The 18,994-nt window shown below is 40.0% G+C and overlaps 1 protein-coding gene across 5 annotated transcripts; it reads left to right on the forward strand.

The window, feature by feature from the left end:
• The first annotated feature begins 150 nt into the window (after positions 1 to 150).
• Positions 151 to 18,912, forward strand: ift122 (intraflagellar transport 122 homolog (Chlamydomonas)). 5 transcript variants are annotated; one of them, XM_029507374.1, is made up of 29 exons: positions 151 to 284; positions 1,395 to 1,461; positions 1,562 to 1,646; positions 1,735 to 1,813; positions 1,914 to 1,990; positions 2,115 to 2,181; positions 2,276 to 2,563; positions 3,201 to 3,276; positions 3,974 to 4,165; positions 4,555 to 4,693; positions 5,014 to 5,216; positions 6,137 to 6,274; positions 6,533 to 6,697; positions 6,924 to 7,121; positions 7,318 to 7,458; positions 7,757 to 7,810; positions 8,299 to 8,460; positions 9,285 to 9,451; positions 10,007 to 10,178; positions 11,414 to 11,516; positions 13,529 to 13,669; positions 13,782 to 13,870; positions 14,951 to 15,051; positions 16,143 to 16,308; positions 16,423 to 16,540; positions 16,620 to 16,745; positions 17,367 to 17,443; positions 17,561 to 17,725; positions 17,901 to 18,912. In XM_029507374.1, the coding sequence occupies exons 1-29, from the start codon at positions 247 to 249 to the stop codon at positions 17,985 to 17,987; spliced, it is 3,681 nt and encodes a 1,226-aa protein (XP_029363234.1). In that variant the 5' UTR covers positions 151 to 246; the 3' UTR covers positions 17,988 to 18,912. The 5 variants fall into 5 exon arrangements, with proteins under 5 accessions (XP_029363234.1, XP_029363235.1, XP_029363236.1 ...); XM_029507375.1 differs by having other exon boundaries at positions 2,276 to 2,422; positions 13,773 to 13,870; positions 16,620 to 16,748; XM_029507376.1 differs by having other exon boundaries at positions 2,276 to 2,422; positions 13,773 to 13,870; positions 16,620 to 16,748; positions 17,564 to 17,725.
• The last annotated feature ends 82 nt before the right edge of the window (positions 18,913 to 18,994 follow it).

Raw genomic sequence — 18,994 nt, forward strand, 5'->3', positions numbered from 1 at the left:
ATATAATTATGATATAATATAGAAAGTGAGAGAAAGTGAACAGTTACAACGAAGTGAATTTATTTAGGTTAAGCTTGGGCACGGACTATCTCGTCCAATCTGGCAACACAGGATTCGAGTCTGCGCAGTACGAGCAAAGCCTGAAAACGGGACTTAGTGTGAAAAAACCGACTGCTCAAACAAAAATAACCTGCTGATTTAAAAGGGGTGAAAAAAAAGAAAGTAGCTTTCTGTTAAGAGGTGGAAATGAGAGCTGTCCTAGCATGGAAAGAAACAAATGAATGGTGAGTTTCTGGATATTGAAGTGTCGCTGTCACCGTTTGCTCTCTGCCGGGTGTAACGCTAAGTGGTTAGCAACGGTGGTTGCTATGTACACTAGGGTTAGCCAGCTAGCATTAGCCCATTAGCAACTGGATTAATGGTGATAAAGTATCGTTATCCTGAAGTCGTTTGATTTTTCTTAAATGCGAGCCATTCTGCAACAGCATTTCCTCCTTCAATAGCGTAGAACATCGGCGTTCTTTCTAAACAGGATCGCACTTAGGTCGGAGCTAACTAGCTCGTGTTAAAACGTAAGTGCTGCTTCTTGCTGCGCATCTTTGATGTGAATGTTTTGGTTATCAGCATATATACATAACCCTCTCAATCAAATATTAGTTTGTAAAACTGTGACAGCTTTGTTTGCTTTATGAATGATTTACAAAACAGTGGCGCGTTGAAAGAGCTGCAGCACTTCAGATTTTTATTAATCTTTCAATCACTTTTCGGTTGTGTTTAATCGCCGAAGTCACTTATTTCTTATTTAAGTGAGTAATTCTAAATTCAACACATTTACCAGAAAGACATTTTTATTCTAATGTAACTTTTAATTTTGATTTAAAATGGCATATAAATAACTAAAAAGCAAATACATAATGTAAACAAACTTATACAGGGCAGTAAAGTGAACCTGAAAAAAGGCTTGTTCAGGGCAATCATGCCAAGCATACTTCAAATCCCCCATTCTATACATCAAGAAACACAAACAGATGCTCATCAAACAGTTTTGACCATCTTAAATATGATGTAGAATCTGTTTGTAGTTTATTCTCTTAAACTTTCTTGAGTTGCTCCGAATAACTGATCTGCCAAAGGAGTGAATACAGATGTAAACATACTGTGCATCCAAGAAAGTCTCACAATACCTCAGAGTTTGAAATGATCTGCAGGAAAAGTTCCTGATGCGAAAGTGTGTATTCTTTAACTTCATAAAATAGAAAATAACTGAATCCATTTACGCAGATGCTGGGAGCCAAGAATATTTTCTTGATACTGATGAATGAGTCAGCAAATCTGTTGTTACTGAAATGATTGAAAAACCATTTCAGCACAGATCCATTTTTCTAATTTTTCAGTGTATATGACCTTGCCTTCAAGCCAGATGGTAGCCAGCTGATCGTTGCTGCTGGGCATCGTGTCCTTGTAAGGCTTTCTTGTTTTCTTTGGCCAATAAATTCACATATTCGAAAAACACAGATTATTATTATTATTCAATTTTATGCATATTCTTTATTTTTTGCAGGTTTGGGATGCAGCAGATGGATCTCTTATCCAGCCTTTAAAAGGACACAAAGACATAGTATACTGTGTTGCCTACGCTAAAGATGGTACTCAATTGGCATTTGCATTCATACAGAATATTTTCCCTCATCACTACATAACTAATATCCCACTAATTACTATATCCTTCTTTAGGTAAAAGGTTTGCATCTGGGTCAGCAGACAAAAGCATCATTATTTGGACATCCAAATTGGAGGGTATTTTAAAATATACGTAAGTGTCATTCTTTTGCTCATCACTTAAGTGCTCATGTCAATTGAGCACTTTGTATTCCTTCAACACTCTTGGTATTTTTCCTTGTCTTTATCTGTAGTCACAATGACTCTATCCAGTGTGTTGCGTACAACCCTGTTACTCACCAACTTGCCTCTTGCTCCTCGGGTGACTTTGGTAAGTGGACCATAGGTCTAATTCTATTTTGCTTTGTGAATAATGCACAGTAAAACAATTAGGAGAAGAGGAAAAGAAAGCCCATATTTAGCCTTGATCATCAAAGCATCTTTTATATTTTTAGGTCTGTGGTCACCTGAACAAAAATCTGTGAACAAACATAAAGTGAGCAGTAAAATAACATGTTGTGGGTAAGTGAAGACTTTACCTGTTACTGCTTGCAACAGTAGTACACTTTCAAATCATACATTTACATTAAGGGGCATTCTTTCAATTTGTTTGCAGGTGGACAAACGATGGCCAGTATCTAGCCCTTGGCATGATGAACGGGGTAGTGAGCATACGAAACAAGAATGGAGAGGAGAAGGTTAAGATAGAGCGTCCAGGAGCCGCTTCCTCGCCTATCTGGTCCATAGCCTGGAATCCTTCTAAGTCAGTAGAAAAATACAAAAAAAATGCTATTTCACCTTCAGCAATTAAGTACATACAATCCCTAACACTACCGCATGAACGTTTTAATCCCCTATCTACTTTCCAAGTTTTATTGGATGAAAAAGTTGCTAGTGGAAATACGTTGCGTTTTCAGTGAATAACTTGTGTTGAGCCAGCAGGTGGCAGTGTTCAACCAGGGAGGGGCGGGACTGTTTCTGGGAAGGAAAACCATATGATTATTTGGAACCGTTATCTTTCCTCCTCGATGCCCTATGTGGCCAAAGCAAAGAGCAACGTTATGCCCACCACAATGGCCTGTTGAACAGCTTATTTAAGAGCAAAGGGCAGACAGTGAGATGAAAAATTGGAAGCACATAGAAAAACGATAGCAGTGATAAGACACAATGATGAGATGAACCAGATATATTATTATTGGATTGCTACAGGAAATATGGTTGGTAATTAAACGTTGGTCAGGTCAGTTAGGGAACTGGGGCTCTTGAGCTCTTTGGTATTTAATCTCTTGCTCATGGATGCTGGTATGGATACATGACTTATTTTAGTTTGTTTTGATGGATAAGCACAAAGAATAAAAATAAATGCCAATACAATACTGTCTTGTGGCACACAATTGAATCAGTTTATGCAGTAAAGCTTTTCATTGGTAGATGAATTAAGTGGCTTTAGGTCCCCTAGATCAACGGTGGCCTCATTGCTCTCATTAACACTTCTAGATTCATTTAGTTTTTGTTTTTTTCTCTTCTCTTTTCTTTTACAGGGATGAGCACAATGACATTCTGGCAGTGGCAGACTGGGGTCAGAGGCTCTCCTTCTACCAGCTCAGTGGAAAGCAGGTGACTATTGCAAAGTCTACGAGATAAACGTTCCGGGTGTTTCTGGCCAAAGTATAGTGATATGTGGATACTTAGCCATATTCATGTGATATCGTCAAATAAAACAAATCTTTATTCTCTGCCACTCCAAAATGTAGGGTATTGGAAACATTTTACTAAGATTAAGAGCTGTGTTTCCTGTTGTAATCAGACTGTCAGGGTCTATTGAAATTGTAAAAGCATATTTGAAGTGATCCTACAATGCTTTAATGGCCCCTGCACTGCTCCCCTTCCTCCTAAATTACCTGAGGGCATTTCTGTAATTATAGACAAATATGCCGAGTTCATTACTCTGACATATGTTTTAGGCTCATATATTGCCATCAGCCTGTTTATCTATTCAAGTGAACACTTTATTATGATTATAACACAAGCAATTGTTTGCAGTGAAAGAAAATAACCATGGACTGTCAGGCAACTTTTTTTCCAGGATGAAGAGAAACAGATGCGCAAAGTTGAGGAACTGATGTGATGTTGTGTAAATGCACTTTGAACATTAATACAATGGAGGTTATTTAAACCAGAAAAAGGCTTGGACGCACTTTGATGTGTGTTGGCTCAGGACTCTGCAATAAATTTGAGAAACTCTTCTCAAAAGTTTCTCAAACTTATTTATTTAGTTCTTGGTTTTATATCTTGTTGTCTTTGTGTTTTTCAGATTGGAAAAGACAGGGCTCTCACCTATGACCCGTGTTGCATCAGCTACTTCTCCAAGGGCGAGTATATAGTCATGGGTGGGTCTGATAAACAGGCCTCCCTTTACACAAAAGATGGTGTGCGACTAGGCACCATTGGAGAGCAGAATGCCTGGGTCTGGACCTGCCGGGTTAGGCCTGACTCCAACTTTGTGGTGGGTCTACAGCTTGTGAGGCCATATGTCTACAGAAATGATCCAACCCTTAAATAATAGCATGCAAGATGTGGTAGGAGAATTCAAGACAAAACTACAATATGCTAAGACCTGCCCTTCTTTGTTTCATTTTCTTGATTTGATAACACACTCTTGTCTTAAGCTAAACAGAAATACAGGTCATTTTTTATCTGACAGCAACACCTTTACAGCTTTTCCTTTGACTATATTTAACTGAAAGTGATGAGGCACACAGGAGAGAATTGGTTGTTGGCAGAGTCTCTCAGTTCTACTCTGTAAATGTTTTAACAGCAGTAACATTTCCCACTCTCAGTCTTTTCTTAGAGGTGTTAATAAGATGTACTGCTACATTGTTATCTCTTATCTAGGTGTTGGGGTGCCAGGATGGGACCATAGCCTGCTACCAACTTATCTTCAGTACAGTTCACGGCCTCTACAAGGATCGCTATGCCTATAGAGACAGCATGACTGATGTCATTGTCCAGCACCTCATTACAGAACAGAAAGGTACATATTTGTGAGAGCAACAGGAAATAGGTGTTTGTGTTGATATCCATCATAGTTTGCTGCATACAGAGGGAAGAAATATTTTGATGTCAATACCATCATGTAATTAATTTTGTTTTTATTTTTTTAAGGACAGATAGTCTGCTTGATTTCGAATAGAAGCTCAATTTTTTTCAGGTCTTCTTTACTCATAAGGGGAGGATGATTAGTAGAGAGAATTTTGAGTTATTCAGAAGAACACATTGCTTTTAAGGATTAAACCTTTCACATCTCCCCTTACATGTCCACATTCTTTCTTTTCCATTTCCTTCTTTCCCCAGTGAGGATTAAATGTCGTGAGCTGGTGAAGAAGATCGCCATCTACAGAAACCGTCTTGCCATCCAGCTCCCCGAGAAGATCCTCATCTATGAGCTCTATTCAGATGATTCCTCCGACATGCACTACCGTGTCAAGGAGAAAATTTGCAGGAAGTTTGAATGCAACTTACTGGTTGTCTGCTCCCTTCATATCATCCTGTGTCAGGTTAGGCAAAGGAAAGGCAAGAGTACCTAAGCTATAAACATGCATTTAGGTTAACCTTCTTTGTTGCTTCCAAGACCCAATTTGCGTTTCAAGTTTTTATTTCCATAATGAGACAGTTTTCCTTTCGTTATGTTTGTCAGGTCAAAGGCTGACCTTTTGTTCTTCCTAAATTTGACTAATGCATATTTGACAGATTGTGCAAGAGCCCGTAGAGACATTTGAGGATTATTAAAATAATGGAAGCAGAATGAATCAGTGTTCAGCCATTCACTACTAGCCCAAACAGCCCTGAGAAAAATGGTCATATCAATGAATTGCTAGTTTCCCAGATGTTTCTGCCTGTTTTGCAAAAGGCTCCAGCTGTGCATCTGCTTTTTAGGCTCTGCCTCTCTCCTCTTCTCAACCCTCTTCTAACTGTATAAAGAAAGACATTTGAATAAAAGGGAAGGACCACAGTCTGTTGAACCAGCGGTTGTCTTTTGGGGTTTCCCCTCTCTGTGTCTCTGTGTGTTTGACAGAGGCTAATAGGAAGGAGGAGCATCCACCACGGGTTATTTTCTTTTAAATCTGTCTGTGTGTGACAGAGCAGCTTGAGATCTTTCTCTAACAGTCATGCTCGTTTTTCATGATACAGACACCTTTTAGATGCTATAAATGGGCTGGGCTTGAATGGGCTGTGTATGCCTGTGTCAAATCAAGTCATTGTTCATCTCTGTTGCATTTCCTTTTGGCACAAAGCCACACTTTGAAGTGTTTAACAAAATAAATTGAGATTTGTGACAGATTTACAAGTGTGTTTAAATAATGTAAAGGAGGTGAGATTACCAGAGTGTGAAATGATGAAAACAGATTGAATTGGTCATACTGAACCAGTCAATGTGTGGGATTTGATGGTGGTCTCACTTTTCCATTCTGTGCAGGAGAAGAGGCTTCAATGCTTGTCCTTCACCAGTATCAGGGAAAAAGAATGGGTAATGGAGTCCCTGATTCGCTACATCAAAGTGATTGGTGGCCCACCAGGCAGAGAGGGCCTACTAGTGGGGTTGAAGAATGGAGCTGTGAGTATTTTGAGGAAATGCACCCCTACATTAAGTACCATAAATGACTGAAATTGAATTTAAAAGTTGATCTCAAGCTTACAAGCTTGTGGTCCAGAAAGATAAACTCGCCCTCTTCTCTTGAAAAAGATGAGACTAATCTGTACAATACTGGGGGATTCAATACAGCCATTTAGGTGTTAATATTAGTATAAATCGATTCGCCAACATCACTACAAATGTGCAATATTGATTTTGCTCTCTGATTTTGTGATGTAGATCCTGAAGATATTTGTTGACAATCCGTTTCCCATCACGTTGCTGAAGCTTTCAACGTCTGTGCGCTGCCTGGACATGAGTGCCTCCCGGAATAAACTTGCTGTTGTAGATGAGCACAACACTCTGCTGGTCTATGACATCAACAGCAAGGAACTGCTTTTTCAGGTAAGCAGTGAAATGAGTAGTTTTTGGCTGAAGAACCTAACTTGACAGATTTTAAATGCATTTCAGAGTCGCATTGGAGTGGAATAAAACTGACATGCGTGTGTGTTATTTTTTTCCATGAGCAGTCACATATTTTGCTCATGCTCTCCTGCTTGATGGGTATTCTGCAATCACCTCTGGGCCATTTTCTACAATTACACTTTACTCCTTTTTTCTTTTCTTGTAGGAGCCTAATGCTAACAGTGTGGCCTGGAACACCCAGTGTGAGGATATGCTGTGCTTCTCTGGCAATGGCTACTTAAACATCAAGGCTAGTAACTTTCCTGTACACCAGCAGAAGATGCAAGGCTTTATGGTCGGCTACAATGGCTCTAAGATCTTCTGTCTCCATGTCTACTCTATGTCTGCTGTTGAAGTTCCTCAGGTGTGTCCTATGTTGTCAGCCATGTGAACTAAAATTACTTTTATGAAATCCTTTTGAGTTGGTTAATGAGACAAGTTTGTCATGAAAGTGTGATTTTTGTTTGCTGCCCTCATCCTGCAAATTAATACGTTTGCTGATGTTTTCACCATGTCAGTTTTTCTAAAGTTTTTAAGAATGGTGTTGTTGCTCTGTTTAGTCAGCACCCATGTACCAGTACCTGGAGAGGAAGATGTTTAAGGAGGCCTACCAGATTGCCTGTCTGGGTGTGACGGACAGTGACTGGAGGGATTTAGCCACAGAAGCCTTGGAGGGACTTGACTTTGACACTGCTAAGAAGGCCCGTCAGACTCACACGCACACTTTCACGCACACTTTCACGCACACCACACAAACTGACCAAAACAGTGTTATCAACCAATACATTTTTACTTCTTACAGCAACTCTTCCAAGTCTGGTTATAGGTGCTTATACCTCAGCCATATTCTTCTGCTTCAAGACACCTGGACATTAATCCATTAATTTATATTATATATAGCATATTATCCATTAATAAACACAGGTAATGCTCATATTACATCTCTGAACAAATTACAAAAATGCTCATCCTCTCAACTACTTCTCTTCCAATTTTCAGGCCTTTATTAGAATCAGAGACTTGCGATACCTGGAGCTCATCAACAGCATTGAGGTAATATTTATTCTAAAAACGAGGGGGGAAAAATTTTGTCGTCCCCCCCCCGGCTGACATCATCAAGGACAGACGGGGGAGGGTGGGGAGTGTCTAGGGCAATCACAGTTATGATTGCCATCATACATTTTATTGCTTTCTCTGGGCTCTGCTTCAACCCTTAAACAAGGAGGGAGGAACCTATATCCTTACAGAACTTATTGGGTCATGTCCACACACATGTGCAAGCAAACATGTACATGCAGTTCAACAGATCCACATCACTGGATAATAATTCATGTCAGTACCAGGAGAATACTTCTGCTGTGTTTCCCCTTAAAAATTATGATACTGACTTTATTCAGCAAAAAAAGTCCAGAAAATTTAGTGCCTTCTCTGTTGCCTGAAATGTGTGTGAACAAAATTGCCTTCCTACAGTATATGTGGATGTGTTTGTGCAAGTCCTTATCTCAGCTTATATGCCAGTGTTTGTGTTGACTGATTTGTAGGAGAGGAAGAAGCGGGGTGAAAACGACAAAGAGCTGTTCCTGGCAGACGTCTATGCCTACCAGGGGAAATTCCATGAGGCAGCCAGGCTCTACAAACGTACTGGCCATGAATCAAGAGCCCTAAGCATGTACACTGACCTGCGCATGTTTGAGTATGCCAAGGTGATTAAAACATTGATTGACAACACCATACATGCACATGTACAGCATACCTTTATATCTGTGTAGACAGAAAGACCTGGGAAGCTTTGCATCTATTAGGGCTGTAAAACATGTGTTTTTCTTCATCATGTGCAGTTATGCCAAGTTGAGGCCCTGCACTCTGTTCAAACATTCCCCCTTTAAGGGTCTGTCTTTCACCTCCTCATATATCACTAGGATCTCCACATATATTTTCTGATCAGTACAAACAGGCACTGTGCTTTTACATACATCTCCCTGTATAACACAAGTTTAAATTACACACATAGTTAGAGTTAGAAATTGAGCACAAGCAGGGATAAATAAGGCTTGCATCTGCTCTTGCTTTAGCACTTTGATGAGGAGGTCAGTAGGAGTTGAGACAAATTTATCCTTTATTGTGTTTACATGCGGGGGGATGCAGCATTACCGTTACTTTGCTGGAGCAGATGACACAGCCATGACTTGTTCATGTATATTTGTGTGCTCTTATGTATCAGACTGTATGTGTATTTGATGTGTCTGCTGTATATTTATGTGGCTGTGTGGCCATCTGGTGCTACGGGCTGTTTGTTTTAGATACGATGGACACTGGAGGGAGAGATTTTTGGAACTGTCTGCTTTTTTGGTTGACTCTCCTTCTCCTGTGGCCTTAACCCGCATGGTTTTGTGTATCTGAACATAGCTTCTCTTGCTCTTCATTTTGACCTATTTTTCATTGGTCTTAATGAGAACTTATAATTTACAAATTGGTATATGGGGAGCTGGATTGATATACGTTTTTAGCTGTGTCTTTCTCTTGGCAGGAGTTTGTTGGTGCAACAGACCCAAACAGCTCGCGGATTCTGATGACGAAGCAGGCAGACTGGGCTAAGAGTAGTAAAGAGCCACGCGCAGCAGCAGAGATGTACCTGTCAGCTGGAGAACATCTCAAAGCCATAGAAATTATAGGCGAGCACGGCTGGGCAGACATGTAGGTGTCAATCACTGTATGAAACATTGCAAAATAACACTGTCATTTCTATTTTACCTGATCTAAACAAAGAAATAATTACAGTTTAATCCAAACTGCTTGTTCTAGTTTAAGTTATTTTAGGTCATAAGTGAACGGGAGTTAATACATTTACAGTAATTCAGTAATTTGAATTTAATTGAATTCTGTCAATTTGCTTTGTGGGTTGTATGTACTGACATTGACTAAATACTGTAAAGATTAGTAAAATAACAATCATTTAGTTGACTGATGATCCCAAAATACATCTAAGTGGCAGATTTAACCTGTGATTTGCAGTTGAAGTTTAAATTGTAAGTAACACAGTAAATATCCACAACATGTGTCCTTGAGACTGATAATTGCCATCATCCCTTAGGGAAATTTACAACAGATAAGAAAGGGAATGATGACCTTTCCATTAGCTTTCACTAATGTATGTGTAATGGGAGGGTGGGGTGTTTAAAAACCAGATAAACCAGTGACTGGTGGTCATATCAGAACTCTTAACTGACTCTGTATCTTACTCTCTTTCAGGCTAATTGACATCGCTCGCAAGTTGGACAAGGCTGAACGTGAGCCACTGGGAAAATGTGCACTCTACTTCAAGAGGCTGAAGCACCACGGCTATGCCTCTGAGACTTATTCCAAGATGGGAGACTTGCAGGCTCTGATGCAGTTGCATGTGGAAACCTGCCACTGGGAAGAGGTCTGACACACTTAGGGACACTGAAGGCATACCTGCTCAGCTCATCATGACTTATATATAGTGTGTCTGAAGAATTATAAATATAATGTGAACCACACAGGACTGGGCTAAGTGAATTTCTGTGGTACAGTGAAAATCAGATGATGACCAACTTTATTTGTTAAAGTAACCACAGTTGAATGCAACAAAATGACAATGCATCTGCCTAATTTCCAAACTGCAATCGTCCACACACTGCAGAGCTGATTATGTAGCGTTGTATTTATTATCTAAATCTATATTATCTAAATCCATACCAACATGATGATTAGAGAGTGAGAAGCATGAAACACAGAATCACTGAAAAAGTATCAGCTTAAAGCTTTATTCTGCTTCCACTCAAACTCTTCCATCAGGGCAGATCATGCAGTTCAGGAAGGAAGAAAACATTCCATTTCTTAAATCCTTTTGCAGTCTTTTATATGAGTTAAATGCGTTACAGAGATGCCCATTGATAATTTGTGTGCTGAAACAGACAAGCCCAAAACAGAGCATCGAATTATCATCAAATGATTCTGCTGTAGTGTTTGAGGATGTCTTCCTGGATATTTATTTGGTCCTCAGAGAGAAAAAAAGAGAGCAGTGTGAGGGAGGCAGAGGTTGCGAGAACTGTTTTATGTGCCTCACTGGGGGAGGTGGACACGAAGACAGGACACAGCACAGACTGAGTTACAGCAAGGACCATATGGATGTTATTCAGGGCACCCACTTTGTCCTACAACAAAGCATTAATTTAAATGACTTTGGGTACAGAGGCCCGGGACTCACACTGTCTTCTTCTTTATTACTGTATAGTATGACTGGCTTGTTTTTCTTGACTCATGTTTTGCCACAGGACATTAAGATTAATCAGTCACTACGACCAGTAAAAATGTGTACACAGGGCACTACTAGCTCTTTATGCCCTGTCATTCAAGCAGCTTAAGAGCTGCATGTGTAATTGTAATTGAGTGTGAAATCAACTTAGCTCATACGTTTTTCTTTGTTCTCAGCTAATGAATAATTCTGAAGGGCTGTTTTGACAGAATAATGTGTTATAACTTGCGTGTCCCTAATCGACTGTGGTTCAGCTATAATTGCTCATGGCACTCAGACATTGTTCTCTAGATTTCACAATGTGTGGAACATCTGACGTCGTCACATGTGGTCTGTTACAACTAATGTCTGTTTGTCGGTCTCACCTGTCCATTTGTCAGGCTTTCTCACTGGTGGAGAAGCACCCCCAGTTCAAAAATGACGTCTTTGTGCCTTATGCCCAATGGCTGGCTGAGAATGATCGCTTTGAGGAGGCACAGAAAGGTAAGTTAACATACCAAAGAGGCCTTCCCCATGGAATTCAAACTTTAACCCTTTAGCGTGCTTCTTACAATTTCCATCAAATAGCTTCAGTAATCCTCTATTTGTGTGGCTTTGAATGGGATGCTAGGGATGCTGAGTTGGGCCGTGTAACTGTCCAAATCTGGCAGTCTGATATTCACACCCATTTCACACTATGAAATTTGTGTGCTAGTTGTGAACAGATGAGAGTGCAAGAAAGTTTTTTTATTTTTCTGTCACTTTTCAACAACTCCTGTAAGTTTAACACTGCGAATGCCTTTTACGAGGGATTGTCTACAATGTGTGCCATTATCATCTAGTTAACACAAAGCTTGTCTTCTCTTCTATAAACAGTCGTGATATCTGACGGTATTAAACAACAAATTGTTTAAATTGCCAATGCTCAGTCTACATAGCATTTTCCAATGTACATATTCATATTATTCTTTAAAATGCACCTTTCCATGTCTTGCACAGTGAATATTGAAGTCTATAGCCATGGCAAATGTTTGCATATGGCAGTGATAAAGCCTGGACTGCACTGGCTACAGACGTGTTTTACTACTTGCCTAAGATTCTCTGTATCCACTGTAAAACATGATCCGCTTTGCTGGAGCAGAGCAGAACAGAGCTGGCCTGCCTGTAAGCTGAATGACATGCATGCATGCCTCTAATCACCAGTACTACAAGCAGCTCTGCTGATGATTACCGACTGTAACCATAGTTATAATCAGCTCATAGATTTATAATTATGATCTCAGCAGGCGTACTTCCTCTTCTCCATAATCTTCCTCTGCCTGTCTCGACATAGAGTACCTGACTGAACAGGCCTGATTGTATTGGAGCTTGGCCATGGTCATGCATTTTGGTGATTGTGTGTATTTTAGTTAGGCGCTGATGCAGAATTGTGTTACCAATGATTGCATTGGCATCTAACATTCTGGCCTGTCCACTGGGCTGATACCTCTCAATGACAGCTTCACAGATGGTTAACAGTTGGCTGAATTGATTGAGCACATATTTTGCAAGCTTCAAATGAAGCTTCATAATCCCCAGAATAACCCACCCAAGGATCCAAAAAGATTTTCCAGTGGATTTTCATCAACACCTGAAGGCCATTTGACTTTCTCCAAGTTTTTACCATTACTTATGGTTTATGTCATATTCATGTAACTTTTTAGTTTTCATATTTTTTGATTCAAATACTTTTGAAATGCAGAAATATATGAAATCCTAAAACTTATTGATTTATTTGCCTATTTATAGTCAATGGTGAATGGTCTTTTTTTTGTTTTGTTTGTTGTTGTTTAGGGCTTTGATTTAAAAAAAAAAAATGTTTAGTGCATGCGCGTTGCACCTTTTATTAGCTTATGTTTTGTGTTAGGGGGAGGATTCTATGCTCCTTCCTGAGTTTAACCAACAACAGCTGAATGTAGTTTTTATCCAGTTAGGTAGACTGATAAATTTTTTTTATCACTAATACACACTGACCCCCACTGTTTTCCGTGGCAAGGTCACTCGTGGGGTCAACTCCCTAAAGCTGCTTCTAATTACCCTCTGATAGGGACATGAGGAATAGTGCTCATGTTTAATAATGCTTTAAAGTCAAGGAGGTTTTGTGTTTGATATTCCGGAGCAACCTCACTTTTTTACATGTGAACCATTTGAAGAACATTGTATACATTAAGAACAAATTGATCTTGTCATTTATATATGTTTTGCGAGTGTGTGCATGTGAAGCTTTGACACAACACTGCTGAAGAGCCAAAAGCAAAATGCTCTTCCTTCTCAAACAAAACTCTACTGCAAATAGATACAGCTGGCATTGCACTGGTCCATTGTTTGAATGTCAAAAAATTTATCACTTTTACATGCTGACTTATTACCAACGTTGTTAAAACAATTCTATTGGTCTGTCTTTAAATCCAGCATTATTTTTCAAGGCCTCATTATAACAGTCCTTTAATCTACTTTTTTATGCGTTCACTTTTTAGCGTTTCACAAGGCAGGGCGACAAAATGAAGCAGTAAAAGTCTTGGAGCAGCTCACACACAATGCAGTGGTGGAGAACAGGTTCAATGATGCAGGGTACTATTACTGGATGCTGTCTATGCAGTGTCTGGATATTGCTAGAGGTGAGACACATCTGCAATGTACTGATAACACCATCTGCAAACAGTGAATTTTTACTGCAAAGCTTAATGCATTTGTTGTTTTTTATTTCTTTGTTTCAACCAGAGAGCGAAGAGCAGAGGAATGAAATTCTGAAGAAGTTTGAGCGTTTTCAGCACCTTGCTGAGCTCTACCATGTATATCGCTCCATTCAGCGTTACACGGTGAGAACATACTTTACTTTGTCAACCTTAATCTTGTTTAGCCAGACCAGAAAAAACTGAGGAAGCTTTGAAATTACATGGCAGCCATCTGATCGTCAAATTGAAACTGCTGAGCCCTGGAAGTAGTACCTACCATGTAGTTAGATTTCTGTTTTGGTACAAACAAACATGTTCCCAATATTGTTATTTTTCCACTTGAAGTATGCTGACAGCCCGCTGTGTTTCTGCCCACTTTCTAATCAACTTTTGTAGTCAAATTTCTCCAGACCACTGCAAGTTTGACAGGAAGGAGGTCTGACTCTGCAAGATTATGTCAACCCCCCCCCCCCCCCCCCCCCCCCCCAAAAAAAAGAGACGTGCCGATGAAGGGAAAAAGTTAAGCGCTGCACAGACATTAAAAAGTTAAGAAAAAAGAGATTGATGAGGAAGTTTTGCAATTGAGTACTGAAAGTGGACAATCAACTTGAAGTGCTCAGTAGCTAGCATTATTAAACTTTTCTTTCTGCAAAAACTCTTTGCTTCCTGAAACCTCTCTGACCCCAATCACCATGGCAACCTACTGCTTGATTGATCAAGATAACTACCTCATCAGTGGTCGTCTTCAGGGCCCCAGCCCTAACCTACTTACAAACAAGCACTTCCTGGTTATGAGCACTATATGGGTGACCTGGCCTGTGTCAGTGTCCTCAGTTTGTTGTTACAGCTTTCTGTTTGGTTGTGCTTGTACCTCCTGCAATACAGAGGCATCATTGTGATCCAAACCAGAGCAGGAAACCTTGATATCTAACTTTAACCCTCTGGGGCCGGCACAATAGATTTGAACTATCAACTTTTGGGATAAAGTGCTGATGCTGATTGCTTTAGCACATTCATCTTTCCCTTTTGGGCAGTGTGGGATCCAGTGTGGCACTATACATGTTTAGGCTACTTTTAGACCAGGTTGAAAGATGAAAAAGGTAATAGAGGTAGAATAGCAATGTAGTTTTTCAAAGAATGTAAAACCTGCAAAATTTTATCAGTGTTTTCACTCATTTTGTAATCCATCCATCTTCCATTGCTTATTTGAACATTTTTCATCAGGATGAACCCTTCAGCTCCTACATGCCTGAGACACTCTTCAATATCTGCAGGTTCCTGCTGAACAACCTCACCAAGGACATACCACCAGGCATTTCCAAAGTGTATCCTTTCATTCATGAAAGTAGTCCTACAGTTAGTAAAGGTATCTAACGTCAGGCAAATATTTTTAGAATGAACTCTCTGGGGCTTCCTCTTTCACCCTTTCCTTTATGGAAAATTCTCAAGTGCAAACATAGCAATCTGAAGTAAGCCTGGCAGAGACGTTGATGATAAAGCAAACTGAAGAGTTGGAGCCACTTTGGAAACCATGCTGCTGCTGAGAGAAAAGGGGTGATCATGGGTAGGGGGAGAGGATGGCTCCAAGAGGCACAGTCTCTGTTATCTAAACAAATGCTCTGATTACTTTGCTCTGCATATGTGTTCATACATAAACACGCTAAACAACATGGTTTAATTTGAAAAAACATGTGAGGTCACCCACAGCAACGCAGACAAATCCATGCGGTCTAACACAGTGGTATGAGCAAGGAAAGCCCAGCCTTTGAAGAGGAAATCAGGCTGAGCAGTTGGGATACTCTGCGGCCAAACTGGAAAACTTTGAACTTAGATTTACTGATGTAACTGGACTGTGTTGGCTTTGGTTTGAACAATTAAACACAATGTCATCAAAAAAAGCTGCGCTAAACAATAGGAGGATGTATTTATAAACAGTCCCAGCCATGGAACAGGACTGGGTGTGTGGGAGGAGCAGGAGAAGAGCTGAGTGGAGAGGAGTAGTGTGAAGTTTTAGGTGATGGAGAAATGCCAGTGTTGAGCTGTTGCAGCTGCAACTCATTGACCTGTCACAGCCATTGTCAGGCTGCTCTCCTAAAAGTCTGTCTGCATATAAATACAAATAAGTTACAATTTCCTCAACCCAAAACAGAAAAACAGACATGCATTTTTGTGGAAGCACACACTCCCCAAACACCTAACAAAGGTATTCATTTCAAGGCATTCAGCCAGTGCTTAGCAGGTTTTTTGTTCTATCATGAAAGGGAACGTGGGAATTGATCTTTTACAAATTTACAAATTTACAAATGCACACACATGCACATGTACATTTTGAATGCGATATCTAAAAAAAAAAAACAAACATAAAAACATCTATAGCCCTTATCCTTGCAAGTATTTTCCTTGACCTGATTATTAGTAACACATTGTATGCATTGGCTAAACAGAGTCAGAAACTGGGTGCATACAAGCTTGCCAGGTATTCTTATGAGAAGCTTCAGGAGCTTCACATTCCTTCTCGCTTCCAAGAGTCCATAGAACGGGGGAGCCTCACCATTCGCTCCAAACCTTTCCATGACAGTGAGGTGTGTTGGAAATACATGCTGCTACACTTAACTCTTTATAAATAACGTATAAATATTGGAAATGTCCACCATCTGCGTTCTTGTATAGTTTAAGCTTCCATGTGTTTACTGCAGGATCTGATTGAGGGCATGATGTGTTACCGTTGCTCCACCAACAACCCCCTGCTGAACAACCAGGGGAGTGTGTGCATCAACTGCAGGCAGCCTTTTATCTACTCAGCTTCGTCATATGGTCAGCAGCACACAAACACATTTTGCTGTATTTTGCACAGAGCAATACATTTTTTTCTAAAGCATTTCTTTGTGCACAGAGGTTCTGCCCCTGGTTCAGTTCTACCTGGAGGAAGGCATCAGTGACGAGGACGCTGTCTCTCTTATTGACCTGGAAGTTCCTCACATGGATGAGAGGAATGCACGCTTACAGCATACGGACAACGGTGGTATCCTTTGATCTTTTATGTAACCATCCATAAACACACACAAAGACACAGATGACTCACAACCTTTGTATGAATTATTAACTCCTCACTGTCCTGGTCCTAAGAGTAAGAGTCTCTCCCCTAACACACTGCACATCTCTTCACAATGAAGCACATGACGCTGCTGTGCCTTGTGACAGTTCCAAGAAGCTGTTTAGCCTCCGTTGGCCCCGATTCTGTGCTGGTGGGTAAGCTGTCAGAGCTAAGTCATCTTAGCTCTTGAGCTAATAGGGTTAGCGAAGCTCTCCTGTCTCATCTTAATGACACTAACCCTCCAAGAGCTGTAGCCACAGCCCTAGTGTAGGGATTAACCTGCATTAGCTGGCAGACTCTCAAGGGCACTGAGGTCTGCTCTGTTCTCCCACAGCCTTGATGTGACTGACAGGCACGACTGATTGGCATTTTGAACACTCACTAGAAATAGTTGTTGAGGAATAATTTTCTACAGGTTTCTACTGCCTCAAAAACATACCATTGTAGAAAACCAATAAAAGTAAAAAAAAAACAAAACATATATATATATATGATGTGCAATGTGTAAAATGTATGAATTGGTTGTCCTTGATAAATGCTGATCAGACCTGCAGGCTTTGAGAATGGATGATGGTTTGGATAGTGCAGAGGAAGACCCATTTACAGCCAAAATGAGCTTTGAGGTAAATAAAAAGGACTGAATAAATGATATGATTAATATTCCACCAACTGTGCAAACCAGCTGCAGAGGGTGAAGGGACGGGGTCCATATAAAGTGGGGATTGTGTGTATCCAAACAGCAGGGTGGCTCGAACTTTGTCCCTGTCAAGGTGAGCCGCTCAGTGCTGCGCTCCATGAGCAGGAGGGATGTCCTGATCAAGCGCTGGCCCAGGCCTCTCAAATGGGAATACTTCCGCTCTCTGCTGCCTGATGTGAGCATCACCATGTGCCCCACCTGCTTCAAGGTAAAGCATTCGGCTCCTCTAACCTGATGTGCACTACTACAGTTTGTCTGTCTCTTTGAATTCTTTAATTAATTACATTTGTTTTGCTTATACAAATTTAGATCATATTTGATTTTTAATAACACTTTTTGGGATCTCAACCTTGGGGTTGTTTGCTCTTTCTCTTTCCTTGCAGATGTTTCACAGTGAGGACTATGAGCTTCTGGTGCTTCAGCACAACTGTTGTCCTTACTGTCGTAGGCCCATTGACGAACCAAACTGATCTACAGCAGCTTTTTTAAACTTTGAAATTATTGTACATTCAAGCTACTCTTTTTCTCTCTTTGATTTTTATCCTGCAATACATTTTTTAGCATTAATGTTGATACTCATTTATAATCACAAGAATGTGTTAGATGTTATTCTGCAAGGTCCCACTGACTCACAGTGGTAATGCCCATAGTGTTTATACGTTGTTCATTATAGAGTGTAAGAAAAGTGCAACATCAGCCAATCAACCTGATTGGATTATTAGGATAAGATTACCCAGGGCTGTCACTGATTACATCATCACTTTAAAGGGAACATGAGCATACAAAAAAAACAAAAAAAAACCCCAATAATGATGGTATAGAAACTAATTTATTGAAAATAATAACTATTTTCACCTCATAGAGAGCACCAGTTTACTAAAATATTTTTTTTTTCCACAAAAGCCAGACACATCTGCCAACAAATGCATTCCACAGGCATATATCCTGAAGCTATACTTTAGATTTTATAACGGTACTGGATATGTCCTCTGTTGAGAATGTATTTTTTATATTACAAGAAACAAAAAATAAGCCTTTCAAATTAAATATTTTGGCATGTTTTATTATCGTGGTTATTAATAATATTGCTACTAAGACAACTTGACTTTTTACTCTTTCTTACGAAACTTTAGGATTTGTGTCCATGAAACAGAGAGCTGGAGTTAGAGTGCATGTTATGAGCGGTATGCTCCACTGATTCTGATTACACTTAAGGCAATGAGTTGAGCTCTGCATTATGCAGTGGTTGGGGATTAGGCTTTCCTAGATGCAAATAAGTTGGATTGCTCAATAAATTTCATTTGTAGTTTGTCCACTGTGAATGGTTTAAATCACAGGGTGGTTTCCTCTTTGCCATCCTCCTACTCTCTCTTCCAACTCGTTCTGATAATGCATTGATACACATGACAGTAATGATGGGGTTTGGATTGCAATGGCTGTAACCTCTCACCTTGAAGATGTTTGGCATGCTCAAGAG

Source organism: Echeneis naucrates, chromosome 7 (genome assembly GCF_900963305.1).
Source record: "Echeneis naucrates chromosome 7, fEcheNa1.1, whole genome shotgun sequence".
In the NCBI taxonomy this organism is placed as follows: Eukaryota; Metazoa; Chordata; class Actinopteri; order Carangiformes; family Echeneidae; genus Echeneis; species Echeneis naucrates.